Source organism: Anticarsia gemmatalis, chromosome 14 (genome assembly GCF_050436995.1).
Source record: "Anticarsia gemmatalis isolate Benzon Research Colony breed Stoneville strain chromosome 14, ilAntGemm2 primary, whole genome shotgun sequence".
Lineage (NCBI taxonomy): Eukaryota > Metazoa > Arthropoda > Insecta > Lepidoptera > Erebidae > Anticarsia > Anticarsia gemmatalis.
Window position 1 is genome coordinate 7,800,128 of NC_134758.1, and position 14,100 is coordinate 7,814,227.

Genomic DNA, 14,100 nt, shown 5'->3' on the forward strand with positions numbered 1-14,100 from the left:
TTATGTACTTGGTAGTTTTATTCAACTCACTTTTTATTCCACAATCAGAAGTTAGGTAAAACTACGAAAGATTTGTTTCTGTGAAAAAAAATACAAAACTATAAATTGCTGAGTGATTAATTATTCTTGCAGAAGCAAATCGAAATCCGGTTTTTTGTTCTGTGCAAAAGCACTATGAAACTCTTGGTAAGTCTTCTTTGGAATTAAATATTCCTTTACCACAGGATCTTGCATCATATTATTGAGGTACTGCGCCTGAAAAATAAATCAGTTATACATCAGCTATACCTACTTACTTTACTTTCGAATTTAAAACAAAACACATTCGGTTTTTAATAAGACAAAATATTTTGTGTCATATAGTATCAAACGATTTTTATCTAAAAAATAGATCATCGAGAATACGCTAGGAGCGCTGATCAGTTTTTCATACAAAATGTTAAATTGCTGTTTGGTTGCTGGCAGTCTATAATAATCTGCGACCACAGCGAGTGCAACCTGCGCCGAAACGTTAGGCATTTTAAGGTAAAATGCGTGCTCGCGTTCATTCCCGTATTCTATAATACATTAAACATGCAACGCGAGAGTTTAAAAGTTATAATCTCAACCGGGCAATCAATCTACTAACCAGTAATTTATACTTCGTATCATCAACATTGGTCCTCTTATCCTCAAATGACGGGATTCTCTCGAACCACGGCCAGATCGTGTAGTCAGCGTATCCAGGTTGCTCTCCGTCTAAGAACTTAGTGCCTCGCTCTTCTAACTGCTCCTCTAAAAAGGCTAAAGCCTTGAAGTATGCGGCTATGTCATCTTCAGACGCTGTCACTGGCATTTTCATTAACTTGTATACCAGTACGTAGATCTGTAATAAATTGATGTTTAGGTTAATTTTGCTGCTTTATCAGTTTGTTTTTTGTTAACCGCAAAACGAAGGGTGTTATAAGTTTGACGTGTCTGTCTGTCTGTGGCATCATAACTCCCGAACGGGTGCAGTTATTAATCTGGATTATAGTAGTGAAATAAGAGTAAGAGTAAGATTTGTAACTACTTAAAGGACTTTTTTTTCGAGTTAACATCTGTTTGTATTTTACTAGCGGCCCGCCTAGGCTTAAACAGTTATTTAACAAAAACATATTTACAATCTTTACATACAAACCTTCCTCTTGAATCACCTTATCTATTAAAAAAACCACACCGAAAACCGTTGCGTAGTTTTAAAGATTTAAAGCATACATTCATAATTTCATACAGACGCGGGAAGCGACTTCACTTAATTGTCTGTAGTGATACCCGACTTTAACAAGCCGATGATCAAGCCATTGAGCTGAAAATATAATCATTTGAATGCAGCTAAACACTCACTGGTCCACAAGCTTCTACGATGATTTGGTCAAAAGCTTTAGTCACAGGGTCCTTCGGGAACAGTTGTCGTTCAGGGTAGACATCGTCCAAGTATTGTACTATCACCAAACTCTCATAAATGCACATTCCATCAGCAATTTCCAGCGCTGGCACTTTTGCTGCACAGAAAAAATAAGAAATAGTATACAAACTACAGCTTCCAGAATAAATGTAGTCTGACAACTTAGTAGAGACCTAATGGCATCCACGATTTATATACGTAGGTTATACGGAATCCCCTTGTACATTTCCGATATAAAGGAGCTTAGTTGTACCAAACCATCAGCTGCATGAGCCTGCGGGGCATGTAGGTATGTTGATATAATTCTGAAGTTTGTACACGTTAGCCGCAAAACCTTGCAATTGGAATATAATATTTGAGTAACAAATAGTGAAATAAATTCTTACAGAACTTGCTTTTGGTGATGAACCATTCGGGCTTGTCCACAAGGTCTATATTAACGACCTCGTAGTCCAAGTTTTTCGCGTTAAGCGTGAGGACGGCCCGTTGTGCAAATGGGCAGTATCGCGTGCTGTACAGACGTAATTTGCCATTGTAGGGCGGCAACGGATCACCTGAAAAATTCAATGATTAATTGAATAATTAATAAAATTAATGGACACATTTTAATGATAAAAAGCTCAGGTTTAGCTTTACTGTAGGTGAAAGCGCAACAGACAAACAGAGAAATCCTTCCCGTGTAAATCCCGATCCCTCGGGAACTCCGGTATAAAATTTATGTACGTCAGGCTGGCCCGGCCCCTTGGAATTTAATAATGAGATTGTTATCAATCCAATATACCCGGGTATACTAATATATGTAACACCTTCATTTTCAATGTAACTCTTTTTAAAAGAAATTACGTGCACTTCTTAGTGGCCGGGCCAGCCTGACGTTTTCAGCCCGGCCACCTTGTTTCCCACTAATCTACAAAAAATACTGGCAATATTGTGCTACAGATGAAATGTACCCTATAATTTATGCATATGTAACACAAAATCGAATCCTAAAATGCAATAGCATACGAAATATTAGCGGTTGCAGGTGGCCGGGCTGAAATTATTTCGTTAATATACAACAGTAAAACTGCAACACCTACCAAAAACTAATACCAGTACATAATGAGATATAGAATACATGTAACGCTTTCATTTTAAATTATAATACATATTTAGAAAGAATAATCACTTGAAATTATATTTCAGCCCGGCCACCTAAAAGCGGTAATATTCCCTAAAATCTTATGCCAATTTGTACAGTAAAACCTGATACAGCTATGAAATGAAAGTTACATTCGTTTCGTTTTAGTCGTATACCTTTAAGCCTTCTGTTTGACTAGATTATCAAAATCTTAGAAACTTGCCGAAGAGTGACTATCATTTATTAACTAATTTCAGGACATTTGGTTTTGGATAGGATTTTGATAATCTAGTCAAACAGAAGGCTTAAAGGTATACGACTAAAACGAAACGAATGTAACTTTCATTTCATAGCTGTATCAGGTTTTACTGTACAAATTGGCATAAGATTTTAGGGAATATTACCGCTTTTAGGTGGCCGGGCTGAAATATAATTTCAAGTGATTATTCTTTCTAAATATGTATTATAATTTTAAATGAAAGCGTTACATGTATTCTATATCTCTATATCTCATTATGTACTGGTATTAGTTTTTGGTAGGTGTTGCAGTTTTACTGTTGTATATTAACGAAATAATTTCAGCCCGGCCACCTGCAACCGCTAATATTTCGTATGCTATTGCATTTTAGGATTCGATTTTGTGTTACATATGCATAAATTATAGGGTACATTTCATCTGTAGCACAATATTGCCAGTATTTTTTGTAGATTAGTGGGAAACAAGGTGGCCGGGCTGAAAACGTCAGGCTGGCCCGGCCACTAAGAAGTGCACGTAATTTCTTTTAAAAAGAGTTACATTGAAAATGAAGGTGTTACATATATTAGTATACCCGGGTACATTGGATTGATAACAATCTCATTATTAAATTCCAAGGGGCCGGGCCAGCCTGACGTACATTAAAATTTAGATCTTTTTAAATTATTATAATATGTCTTCACGTGTGTAGTATTTGCGTGCAAGAGTAACAAACATCCATACATACATAACATCTCTAAACTTTCGCATTTATAACATAAGTCGAATAGTAGGATAATATGTAAGTAAGGACAATACTAGAAAACATGATAATCATTCTAATTCAATTACCCATCGTTGGATACCTGTGACCATTACCTTTAAGTATAATATATGTAAGTACCTAGCTTTAAGTAAAGTTTTATTATGTTACAAATACGTAAGCATATAATTATATTAAAAAAAAGGAAACAACTCATACCTTTTTTCAGATGTTTCGTGTTGAAGTTAATCTTGACTCTCGGAGACGACATTTCTTTTGAACACTATTCTTGTGACTGTCCTGCTATCGAGAGAAACAGATTGGCGTAAAAAACGTTGCAATAACTCAATGTACACTTTGTCAGTCTTATCAACGTGATTATTACTTTATATTTGAATGCAAACAGATAAAAAATACAGCAATAATTTCAATTTGTTCAGAGCAGTGTATTAAATAAATAATGTGGATGAATTAGTCCGCAAGTTCAACCTTATCTTATACCTACCTACTTAATCAATATTTACATAAGTACATATTGAAATAACCAACTAAAATAAAGAAAAGAAAACTAAGCTTATTACAACTCAGTTAATTTAATACAATAGTTTCAAAGTTTATGGATAAACGACGGATAAAATACCCGATGGATAAAGTAACAGCTAATGTTTGAAAACATCTGTCACGATTGCACCTACATTCTTTGTAAGCTACTGATTTCGAAGTTATGAAAGTGAGCATAAAGCCAAACGTTCACCGCCAGCTAAACTAAGTAAACTAATTTATAAAAGCATACCTAAGTATCTATCTCTACTACATCTATACTAATATTATAAAGCTGAAGAGTTTGTTTGTTTGTTTGAACGCACTAATCTCAGGAACTACAGGTCCAATTTGAAAAATGCTTTCAGTGTTAGATAGCCCATTTATCGAGGAAGGGTATAGGCTATATAATATCATCACGCTACGACCAATAGTACCAGTAAAAAATGCAGAGTACCAGTAAATAAAAACGGGGAAAATTATGACCTATTCTCTCATATGTGACGCAAGCGAAGTTGCGCGGGTCAGCTAGTACTACATAATAATAATACACAGATATAAAGTAGTTTAATGACAGTTTGTATCATCATAAAAAAATACCTAATCCATTCGGTATTCTAAATAACATAGGTAATAATTATCTTATCGTTTGTTCAGTACATTAGAATTGATTAGAAACAGGCGGCAGGTAAATAAAAACTACGTTATTTTCCTAAACATTTATCAAGCATCGCAAGAAAAAATATAATAATTATCATTCGGATGACCCGGTCGTTGGAAGGGCGACAAGCGCAGGTTATATGCGCGTAATACTATTATGGACATAGTGATTTAGGTAGAGATAATTAAAGTCTATAAAACTGTGAGCGATATCATTAGCTAATTACCACCAATTAAAGTAGTGTAGTAAAAATAACGTAATATTGTGGTTATTTAACTCTATTTATTTAACTTTGAGTTGCTTACACTACCTAGTATAGTCCGACAACTTAATATTGAGCCTTTTATGCAACGATTATGGCTTGCGGGTGCATAGAAAACTCAGAATTTCGAACATGAGCGACCTGCAGACTTATGCTTAGGAATAGGAAATATTTGTTGCACTGATCTGTGATTCATCATATACTTATAATTATAATCACAGACGATTCGCTCAATATAATTGCTGCCAGTAGTTATGCAAAGAAAAAACATAAATTATTCAACAATTAGATTTTATTGATTGTACATCTCTTATACAATAATATAAGTACTTTGTAGATGATATGTTACAGAACAAGTGGACAAATACCGTAAAAACAAAAACGAGATATTATGACTCTTGAAGGAGCATGTCGTATTCTGGTTTGGTGCCATTAGCGAAAGCGCTGTGGAATCTTTGGAACAGCTCTTTGGGTAAGGCGTACTCCTTCACGACAGGGTCTTCCCACATGTCCTTGATGTATTTGGACTGAAAACGAAAAATAAATGTTTAACCCATTGCGTACAGTTTTAACGAACCTCATTGACGCCGTATGATATAAAAAAAAAGATTTTTCCATATTTTTAAAAATCATCATAGGTGCTAAAAGTCTTTATGGACTTTGTTAATTAAATTATTTACAGCTTAGAGTGTTGTATAATACATTCGTTATTAAAATATAATAATCAACTAAACAAACCAACTTTTATTTTATTTGTCATCATATTTATTTTCATTTTATATTTTTCATATTATTTATTACGTGGGAATAATGGGGATCGAACCCTCAACACACGAACCGCCAGTGGTCGTATTGTAATCACTAAACCATTGCGTCATCTATACTAATCTATACTATATTCTAAAGCTGAAGAGTTTGTTTGGTTGATTGTTTGTTTGTTTGTTTGAACGCGCTAATCTCAGGAACTACTGGTCCGATTTGAAAAATATATCATCACGCTATATATCATCACGCTACGACTGATAGGAGCAGAGTACCAGTAAAAAATGTTACAAAACCGAGGAAAATTTTGAGCTATTCTCTTATGTGACGCAAGTGAAGTTGCGCGGGTCAGCTAGTAGCTAGATAAAATAAGTGCAATAGACTCACGAGTATCGGATATTTGCTCTCTTCAATCTGGATTTTGTCATTAGGAAACGAAGGGATCCTCTCAAACCAGGGCCACAGCATATAGTCAGCGTAACCAGGTTGTTCTCCGTCCAAGTACTTAGTGCCTCGCTCTTCAATCGTACTTTGTATGAAGGCCAAAGCTTTGTGGTACGAAACTATTAGTTCATCAGTGATGGTCTCTGGCGCTTTCACAGTTCTGTATACGACGTTGTGAATCTGAAATGAAAAAATAGAGCAATAAAAGTAATTGAAAACCATGGGTCATTTTAGGACCATGAATGAGAGAAAGGAACCCTTCTATTAAGTTATCTATAATTCCCCTCAATTCGACAAACGACATTATTCACACACGACAATTTCCCTCTTGCGGGCTACATACTGGCCTAATTAAATACCTTAGAGTCATTCCTTGCTACCATTTGCCTGGGCTGGCTACTCGCGTGGCTCCCGCTCTCGTTGGATTACCGAAATAAAAAATATTCTATGTCCTCCGGACCTCAAACCAACTTTGAAAAGAAAATCAAGTTAATCGGCTCAGTTGTGAAAAAGAGACAGTTACTTTCACATTTATAATATTAGTAGTACTGTACCAAGTTTTGCAAATACTCACTTGTCCAAGAGCTTCCACTAAGATTTTGTCAAAGGCCTTTTTCACTGGATCTTTAGGGAATAAAGGTCTTTCGGGGTACACGTCGTCTAAATACTCCACGATCACCAAGCTCTCGTAGATAGACACTCCTTCAGCCACCTCTAACGCTGGTACTTTCGCTGTAAATACAAGTGAATAAATTAACACGCGTATTTAAGGAAGGATGTGGATGTAGTCAAGCCGATACGGCAGGCTGCTAGCCAATTTATTTGTTTAAATCGTTATGGTTCATGATCAAATTGATACCTCTAAAAGCAAAAATTACTTACACAGAGATCAGAATAAAAATTTGCTTTGCGTAAATAGACTCGTTAGCGCTAAGTTTTTTGGAGTTCCTGTACCAAACGCGACATTCAATTGCTGCGCAACCTAAGGATGTAATTCATCAACTATGAACGAACTACTATTAGACTACTGTTAGATCCTCGCGAAACAATAGGTCCTTGCATGAAATCTGTAGGTATGCACATATAGAATTAAATAGAATCCTAACTAGTTGTAAAATTCACCGCATCGGCTTGATTCATGAATTATTTAACAAAGATTTTCCATCTGTGACTCGACCTCGAAAAAGTTGTTTAACTAGTTTTACTCGCTTATTTGTCGCACTGTTCTGCTTGTATAGTTTGTTGTTTGTCGTATGGTTAGTGGTCAACTTAGTGTCAAAGTTGTTTACGCCGCCCGAGAGGCCTTTGACGTGGCTAGTAGACAACAACCGGGACCGACTATTAACGTGCCCTCCGAAGCACGGAGACGCCCAGTTCCAAAAACCACTATACGGTTACCCATCTATGGAATGACCGCGCCAATGGTTGCTTAACCCACGATCGTTTACCGACCGGTGAGCGCAACTGGCTATGGGCGCCTCGCTTATGCTTGTATAAATAATAGGTACTAAATACTTACTAAAGGCACTCTTCTGGGCCAGCCACTCGGGTTTATCAACAAGATCAATGTTGACAATCTCGTAATCGATGTTTTTCGCATTGAGAGCGAGAACAGCGCGCTGTGCAAAGGGACAGTAGCGCATGTTGTAAAGACGGAGCTTGCCATTGTATGGCGGCAACGGATCACCTGAAATAAGTTAATCATTAAGTAAACAGCTTAAGTAGTTTTTTCTTTATAGACACTTGTAGCCTTTTTCTGATTCCGGGTCTTTAGCTAAATACACGCCAAAAATCAGTTCAGCTGCTTTGCCGTGAAAATTTGCTAATTATCAGTTTACGGCTGAGAAAAAACATCAATAGACAATAGACGAAGTTACAGCTCGATATTACCTTTTTTTGCTTTGAATAATAACAATCAGTAAAGAATAAATTAACCTCATAACCGAGCAATTAAGTCGCGCAGCTGATTGTTTTATATAAATACCTACCCGACATGAGAGACGAACCTTGTTTTTCAGGGCTTTACATATTGGATGATTAGTTGGACATTTGTTACCTTTTATGCAACTTCGTTTAAGTATTACAGAACTCAGAATAAAAAACACAATGATAACAAAATATAATACAAATCTTATTTTGGATTTACAAAAAAAAAACTATTTAGGGATTGTTTGGAATATTTTACTTAATTAGGAATTATTAGTACACACAGTGCCGGCGGCAGGGCCGCCGGGTAAGCCGCCGGCCAAGCCGCCGTGCACCCGGCGGCATACAAAGCCGCCGGCTTTGCCGCACAAAGGAACCGCCGGCATGGCCGCCGGGGTGTGCCGGCGGGTTACGCGGCTCAGTTCGTGCCTGGCATTCGAGCGGCACGCATCATTCGGAATGATGCTTAACGGCTTTGTGCGGCTTGTGCCGGCGGCTCGTATTGCCGGCGGCATAGCCGCTCGGCATGAACCCGGCGGCATTGCCGCCGGCATGTGTGTAGTAGTCTTTAAAGACAGCCAGACAGTAACACCACTAACATTAACAGGCTCCTGGATACTTGAACTGCTGAACCTACCAATATTATAAATGCGAAAGTTTGTGAGAATGTACCAAATATAGATGTGGATAATTATTATTTTACAGGCTATATAAAATGGAAATTCAGATTGTGTATTGTCGCAACTCGCATTGGAACTGGAACCGTGGCAATTACTATTAGTCCGACCCGACCCGACCGTCTAAAATCGATGCGACAGCCCACCCTAAATTTAGAATTTAAAATCGTACGACGCGGTCGGCAATTTTCGTTGCGTCATGTACGGCAGTCGGGTTAGGGCCTTCGTCCTGAATTGTTGTGGGCGCTACCTGTGACGTTTCAAAATGGCGACTGCGCGTGATCGCAAAGCTATGTTGCAAATTTTAGAATTATACCACAAGGACTTTCCTTATTTGTGGGATAAAACTAATAGCATGTACAATAACAAATCTATGCGTAATGATGCATACAAAGTTCTTACGCAAATATACAGAGACAATTTTGATGCTGACGCCTCAGTTGACACTTTAAAAAAGAAGCTCGAAAATATGAGAACAACATACTACAGGGAATTAAAAAAGGTAAGCTAGCTGTACGAAAATGTTTGTTTTAAAAATGTGTATATCACAGTTGTGGAGCTGTAAATTATATCGAATCATCAAAATCAAATAAGTTGTGGCCATAAACGGCAATTGGAAATTGTCAATTTGATGTTGGCTCTTGGCTCATTTGTCAGCTCTGTCAGTTGTAGCTGTCATATGTCAATCGTACCAGAATGAAGTTAAGGGTTTGAGGGTTACCAGGATTTGGTACTATTGTATAAAATAAGTATATTTCCTGCATAATATTATCTGTTTTTTTTTTTGTTATTGCAGTAAGTTTTTCTTATTTTTCATGTTGTTCAAGTTAAGTCCGTGATATAGGATGAATGGAAGTGCTAGCAAGTCGAATGTCAAAAATGTTGATAGATTTTACAAAAGTTCTGTCGTTTACTTCCAGGTTAAAGAATCTATGCGGTCAGGAACTGATGAAATTTACGAACCATCGTTATGGTATTTTGAGAAATTGAATTTTCTGTCAGATTTATACGAGCCTTGTCGCTATGCTAATGATCCTCGACGCTCCGTGCCTACAGATCCTTTAAAGACAGAGGTATGGGATATATTTATAACTTAGGTATATTATAGTAAATCTCGTGATAATTTTAGCAAGTATAATTAATAAAAGATTTAAACTAATTATATTGTGCTTAAAGGCTGATTTATATATTTTTACGCATTCACAGGACGCGTTCGATAACAGCAATAGTGACCAAGAGTACGAACCTTCATCATCACAAGCAAATACGAGTAAAGGCATTGACCAAAGGAAGAAACAAAAAATTACAGTTTTCACTCATCATGAGCAATCACACTCGGCACCGCAATACAATACTTCAAATTCCTCCACAATGAAGAATGAAGATTGGGAAGTGATGGGACGATCGATAGGCTTACAACTACGAGATATAAGCCAAAAACAATTAACTATAGCTTCAAAGTTGATATCAGATACTATTTATTACGCTAAATTAAATAAATTGTCTGAAGAATCGCGCATTGACATTGGAACACCTGCAGTCAATGACTCTTTATGTGCGATGTGTGCTGCACAAGTCGGAGATTGAAGTGGTGAAGAGTTTCGGACACTATAGGTACTACCCATACCTATATGAATGAACGCGAGACCGTGTCTATTATTAGATAAACATACAGAGTAAAAGTTTATGAGTGAAGGCACAATAAAAATTACATCATATTTTGACTAGGTATGCTATTTTTAAAATATAATTCTCTAGTTGACTATGTCTACAACAATAAGGGTGTGCGAAAAGTGATTGCACAATAATGTGAAACACGATGGAATAGAAATAAGAATTGTACCTATTATGTAGCAGGTAGAATTAGTTGTTCTTAAATAGAAGCCTGGTGTTTTTGTTTTTAATATGACGTACCTATATACCTAATCACTTTTTGTTTTTGTCTGAACACAATAAGCAATTATCATCTATTATTTATGCTTATTAACATCATTAGGCAATTAAAATTTAATTTTAAGTAATTTATTTCCACAAACATTTTAGCTTCTTTTAAAATAAATATTAGGTTCTTTACGAATAAGTTAATAATTCATAATATTATTATATCAAAACAACTGGTAACACCAAACATAAATAAAACAACAAAGAATAATAAAAACAATGTAAACCAACTGCAAAGGTAACTCATTCGTTACAAAAAAAACTATAAATTATTATATTATTAGTAAATATTTACCCTTTTCTTAATACACCGAACCTTTAAACATTCATTTAACCTACCTATTATATGTAGTTACCTATTATACGTAGGTACCAATGTTTAGAATTATATAGAAGTTCCAAAAATCCACAATAGTGATAGTTATCAGATAACATTTATATTAAGCTAATAAAATCAGTATATGTAGGGAGGAATAATTTAAAGACTAACCTTTTGACAAATGTTTTGGGTTAAAGTTAATCTTGGTCTTTCCCGACGACATGTTGCTGCGTATAACGTATCCCACTGCCTGACCCACTGCGCGGATTCCTTGAAGTGACGAGATAGTTATATGCATAGCGAGACTTATCACTGTTGTTAACATAATGATTATACAAAAATACTTCAAACAGGTTTGACAGAAAACAGATAAAAAACTTGAGATAAAAGTAAGCCGTAATAAATACAATTTGTGCAAAGTTCACTACAAATTACATGTTTAAACTTAGCATACGCTACTAGCGCTATTATTGATCAGTTTGACCTCGACTTCAATAATACAAAGTTTAGGGTAATCAACTCTTTGATACTTAACCTACATGTTATCAGTGTACGCATAGACATGATTTCGCTCATTCATTCATGATCATGATTACAAATAAGATGACCAACACGATTTCATCCAGGTTGTCGTTGTCATCAATTATTGTTATTAACATTATTGCTTTTTTTCTTTGATAACGCCTATATTATTTTTTTTACAGTAACGTATAAACAATGATTAAGGAATATCCTAGCAATTACCTATTTATATTTTTTACAGGAATTAATATTAATTAAAGAACTAATCAATAAACCAATGTATGAGAATTTAAAATCATACATCTACTGGTAGTAGTTTCGGGAATTTACCGGGATATCGAGGAATTCAGGTATACAGAGGGATACATTTTTCGAGATTTTAATTACATTTCCAAATAAACTGATTCAATTTCTTCGCATAAATTAAAAGACGAGGAAAACCGTTTATATACGCTATAAAAATAACAACTAATAAAGGCTATCCTTTTTAATTATCGGTTGTAATTTAATTTAAAATCGCATTAACACTTTACAACTGACCATCTGCGGATAAAAAGACTGATGTTTACATTCCCAATTTTTCTTAAAATCATCACATGACGTCATAAAAAATGACATTGACAACTGACATTTATTAAGTGAAAGCAAGAATCGGCCAGCCATTTTCATTGCACAATTTGCCGGATCTTATCTTGTTCCAGAACATTGTATTTCGCGTCAAATTGGAAATACTTCCAATAATATAATAATCAAAAGTTGTTGTATTAAGTACAACGTTATTAGAATTTTGCATTAATTGAACTGTTCTTGCCATTATGTCTGAAAAACATTTGCAAACCGGTAAGTTTTTTTTTCAAAGTTCTATTACGAATCTATTTAGAATATTATTACCTACTTGTATTTTTTTCCATAGGGGATGTTCTTCCTCCATACAGCGGCAAACTTCGCTTGTTTGCTATGAGATTCTGCCCTTACGCGGAGAGAACGGTACTTGTATTGAATGCTAAGGGGTTGCAGTATGATTTAGTATTTATCAACCTGGATCAAAAGCCCGAATGGATTTACAACTTTAGCCCCAAAGGTAAGTACGTTCAAATTTGCTATAGCAAAAAATCTCTGGGTTATAATCCTTATTATATATGTATTGTACTCACGGTTGATGTTTATGCTGAAAGATTCAGTCAATTGTAGTATTATTATCGCTGTAGATTAGTTTGTCTATTAGAAATTGTTCATAACATTGAGCTTAAGTCTGCTCTTTGATACAATATGCATTGATTCTATGGTTAACTAAGCTAATCTAAATGGACACTAGTTTTATTTATAAAAGCTGGTTAATGTTTGTTTTTTACTGCTCAATGGTATATAAATATAAAACTTGAAGAGTATAATTTTTGTTTCTTTTTTTTTGATTAGGCACAGTACCAGCTCTAGAATATGAACAAGGCAAAGCTATATTTGACAGCAACATTATAAACTTTTATCTGGATGAGAAGTATCCTGATGGACCTCTGCAGGCATCAGACCCTCTGCGCAGGGCTGAGGATAAAATGCTTGTGGAAGAATTTGCATCAGTAAGTGGACACATGATACATAAAGAGTACCTTCATTTTAAAACCTCATAACATAACACACTTTTCTTTCTCTTGTACTTACTAGTATTCTATTATTTCCAGGCTCAATCTGCATTCTACACAGCTGCATTCAACCCTCCTGCTCTAAACCCAACTATGGTGGAAACCTACCACAAGGGACTCGAACGTCTACAAAAGGAGCTTGAAAGCCGTGGCACCAAGTTCTTGAATGGAGACAGTGCTGGACTCGTAGATTACACTCTGTGGCCATTCTTGGAACGTTTTGAAGCTCTCCCTCTCATCGGCAAACCTGAATTTGCTATTGACAAGACTAAATATGCGGCTTTGGTAAGCAACATTACATTCATTGAGTCATCAAGCAAGATGGCCATTTTAACAAATGAGACTATGCTACTGTGCTATATAAGAGTCATCTGCTGAATAAAATATACTATATTTCTGTGCTTCATCGTATTTTCTTTACTAAACGGTTTTTTTTCTTACAGGTTACTTACATAGAAGCAATGAAGAACGTCCCTGCAGTAAAATCTTACTACCTCGCCGCTGAGACTCACGCTAAGTTCATGGAATCCCGTGCTAAGGGTGATCCCAACTACAACATGCTGGACACCAGCGCCGTCTGCTGCATGCGCCCAAGGAAGAAGAAGGAATAGACATCGTTTTGAAATGTTATTGTTTTCTGCATAATATTTGGCATTTACGTTGAAGTACATTAATTAAATATACGTATTTGGATGTTATTAAAGTACAATGTTATGATTACTTTGGATTATTATTTTTCCTCTTCAAATCTAACAGTTTTTGTGTAATAGTAGGATAGAACTATGATCTATGTTGTTTGGTTCTAAAACATAAGTAAGAATCGTCTATTATTTAATTGATGAAATAAATTAATAATTATATGTAG

General features: G+C 35.6%; 3 protein-coding genes across 4 annotated transcripts; 2 read left to right on the plus strand and 1 right to left on the minus strand.

Annotated features, from left to right (window-relative positions):
* Positions 1–120: 120 nt before the first annotated feature.
* Positions 121–11,570, minus strand: LOC142978600 (uncharacterized). Its single transcript, XM_076123103.1, has 10 exons — positions 11,248–11,570; positions 7,733–7,900; positions 6,788–6,945; positions 6,157–6,393; positions 5,400–5,534; positions 3,764–3,827; positions 1,813–1,980; positions 1,366–1,523; positions 629–865; positions 121–255 (listed from the first exon to the last, which is right to left on the minus strand). The coding sequence occupies exons 1-10, from the start codon at positions 11,399–11,401 to the stop codon at positions 121–123; spliced, it is 1,614 nt and encodes a 537-aa protein (XP_075979218.1). The 5' UTR covers positions 11,402–11,570.
* LOC142978522 (uncharacterized) lies at positions 9,008–11,902 on the plus strand. Of its 2 annotated transcripts, XR_012959765.1 has the most exons (4): positions 9,008–9,318; positions 9,737–9,889; positions 10,023–10,544; positions 11,840–11,902. XR_012959765.1 is itself a non-coding variant. In XM_076123002.1 (3 exons), the coding sequence occupies exons 1-3, from the start codon at positions 9,082–9,084 to the stop codon at positions 10,401–10,403; spliced, it is 771 nt and encodes a 256-aa protein (XP_075979117.1). In that variant the 5' UTR covers positions 9,008–9,081; the 3' UTR covers positions 10,404–10,998. The 2 variants fall into 2 exon arrangements, 1 of the variants encoding a protein (XP_075979117.1); XM_076123002.1 differs by lacking the exon at positions 11,840–11,902 and having other exon boundaries at positions 10,023–10,998.
* Positions 11,903–12,228: 326 nt separating this feature from the next.
* On the plus strand, positions 12,229–13,955 carry LOC142978455 (pyrimidodiazepine synthase-like). The gene is made up of 5 exons (XM_076122918.1): positions 12,229–12,438; positions 12,512–12,679; positions 13,015–13,172; positions 13,275–13,520; positions 13,679–13,955. Exons 1-5 carry the CDS (start codon positions 12,414–12,416, stop codon positions 13,844–13,846), a joined length of 765 nt encoding a protein of 254 aa, XP_075979033.1. The 5' UTR covers positions 12,229–12,413; the 3' UTR covers positions 13,847–13,955.
* Positions 13,956–14,100: the final 145 nt, after the last annotated feature.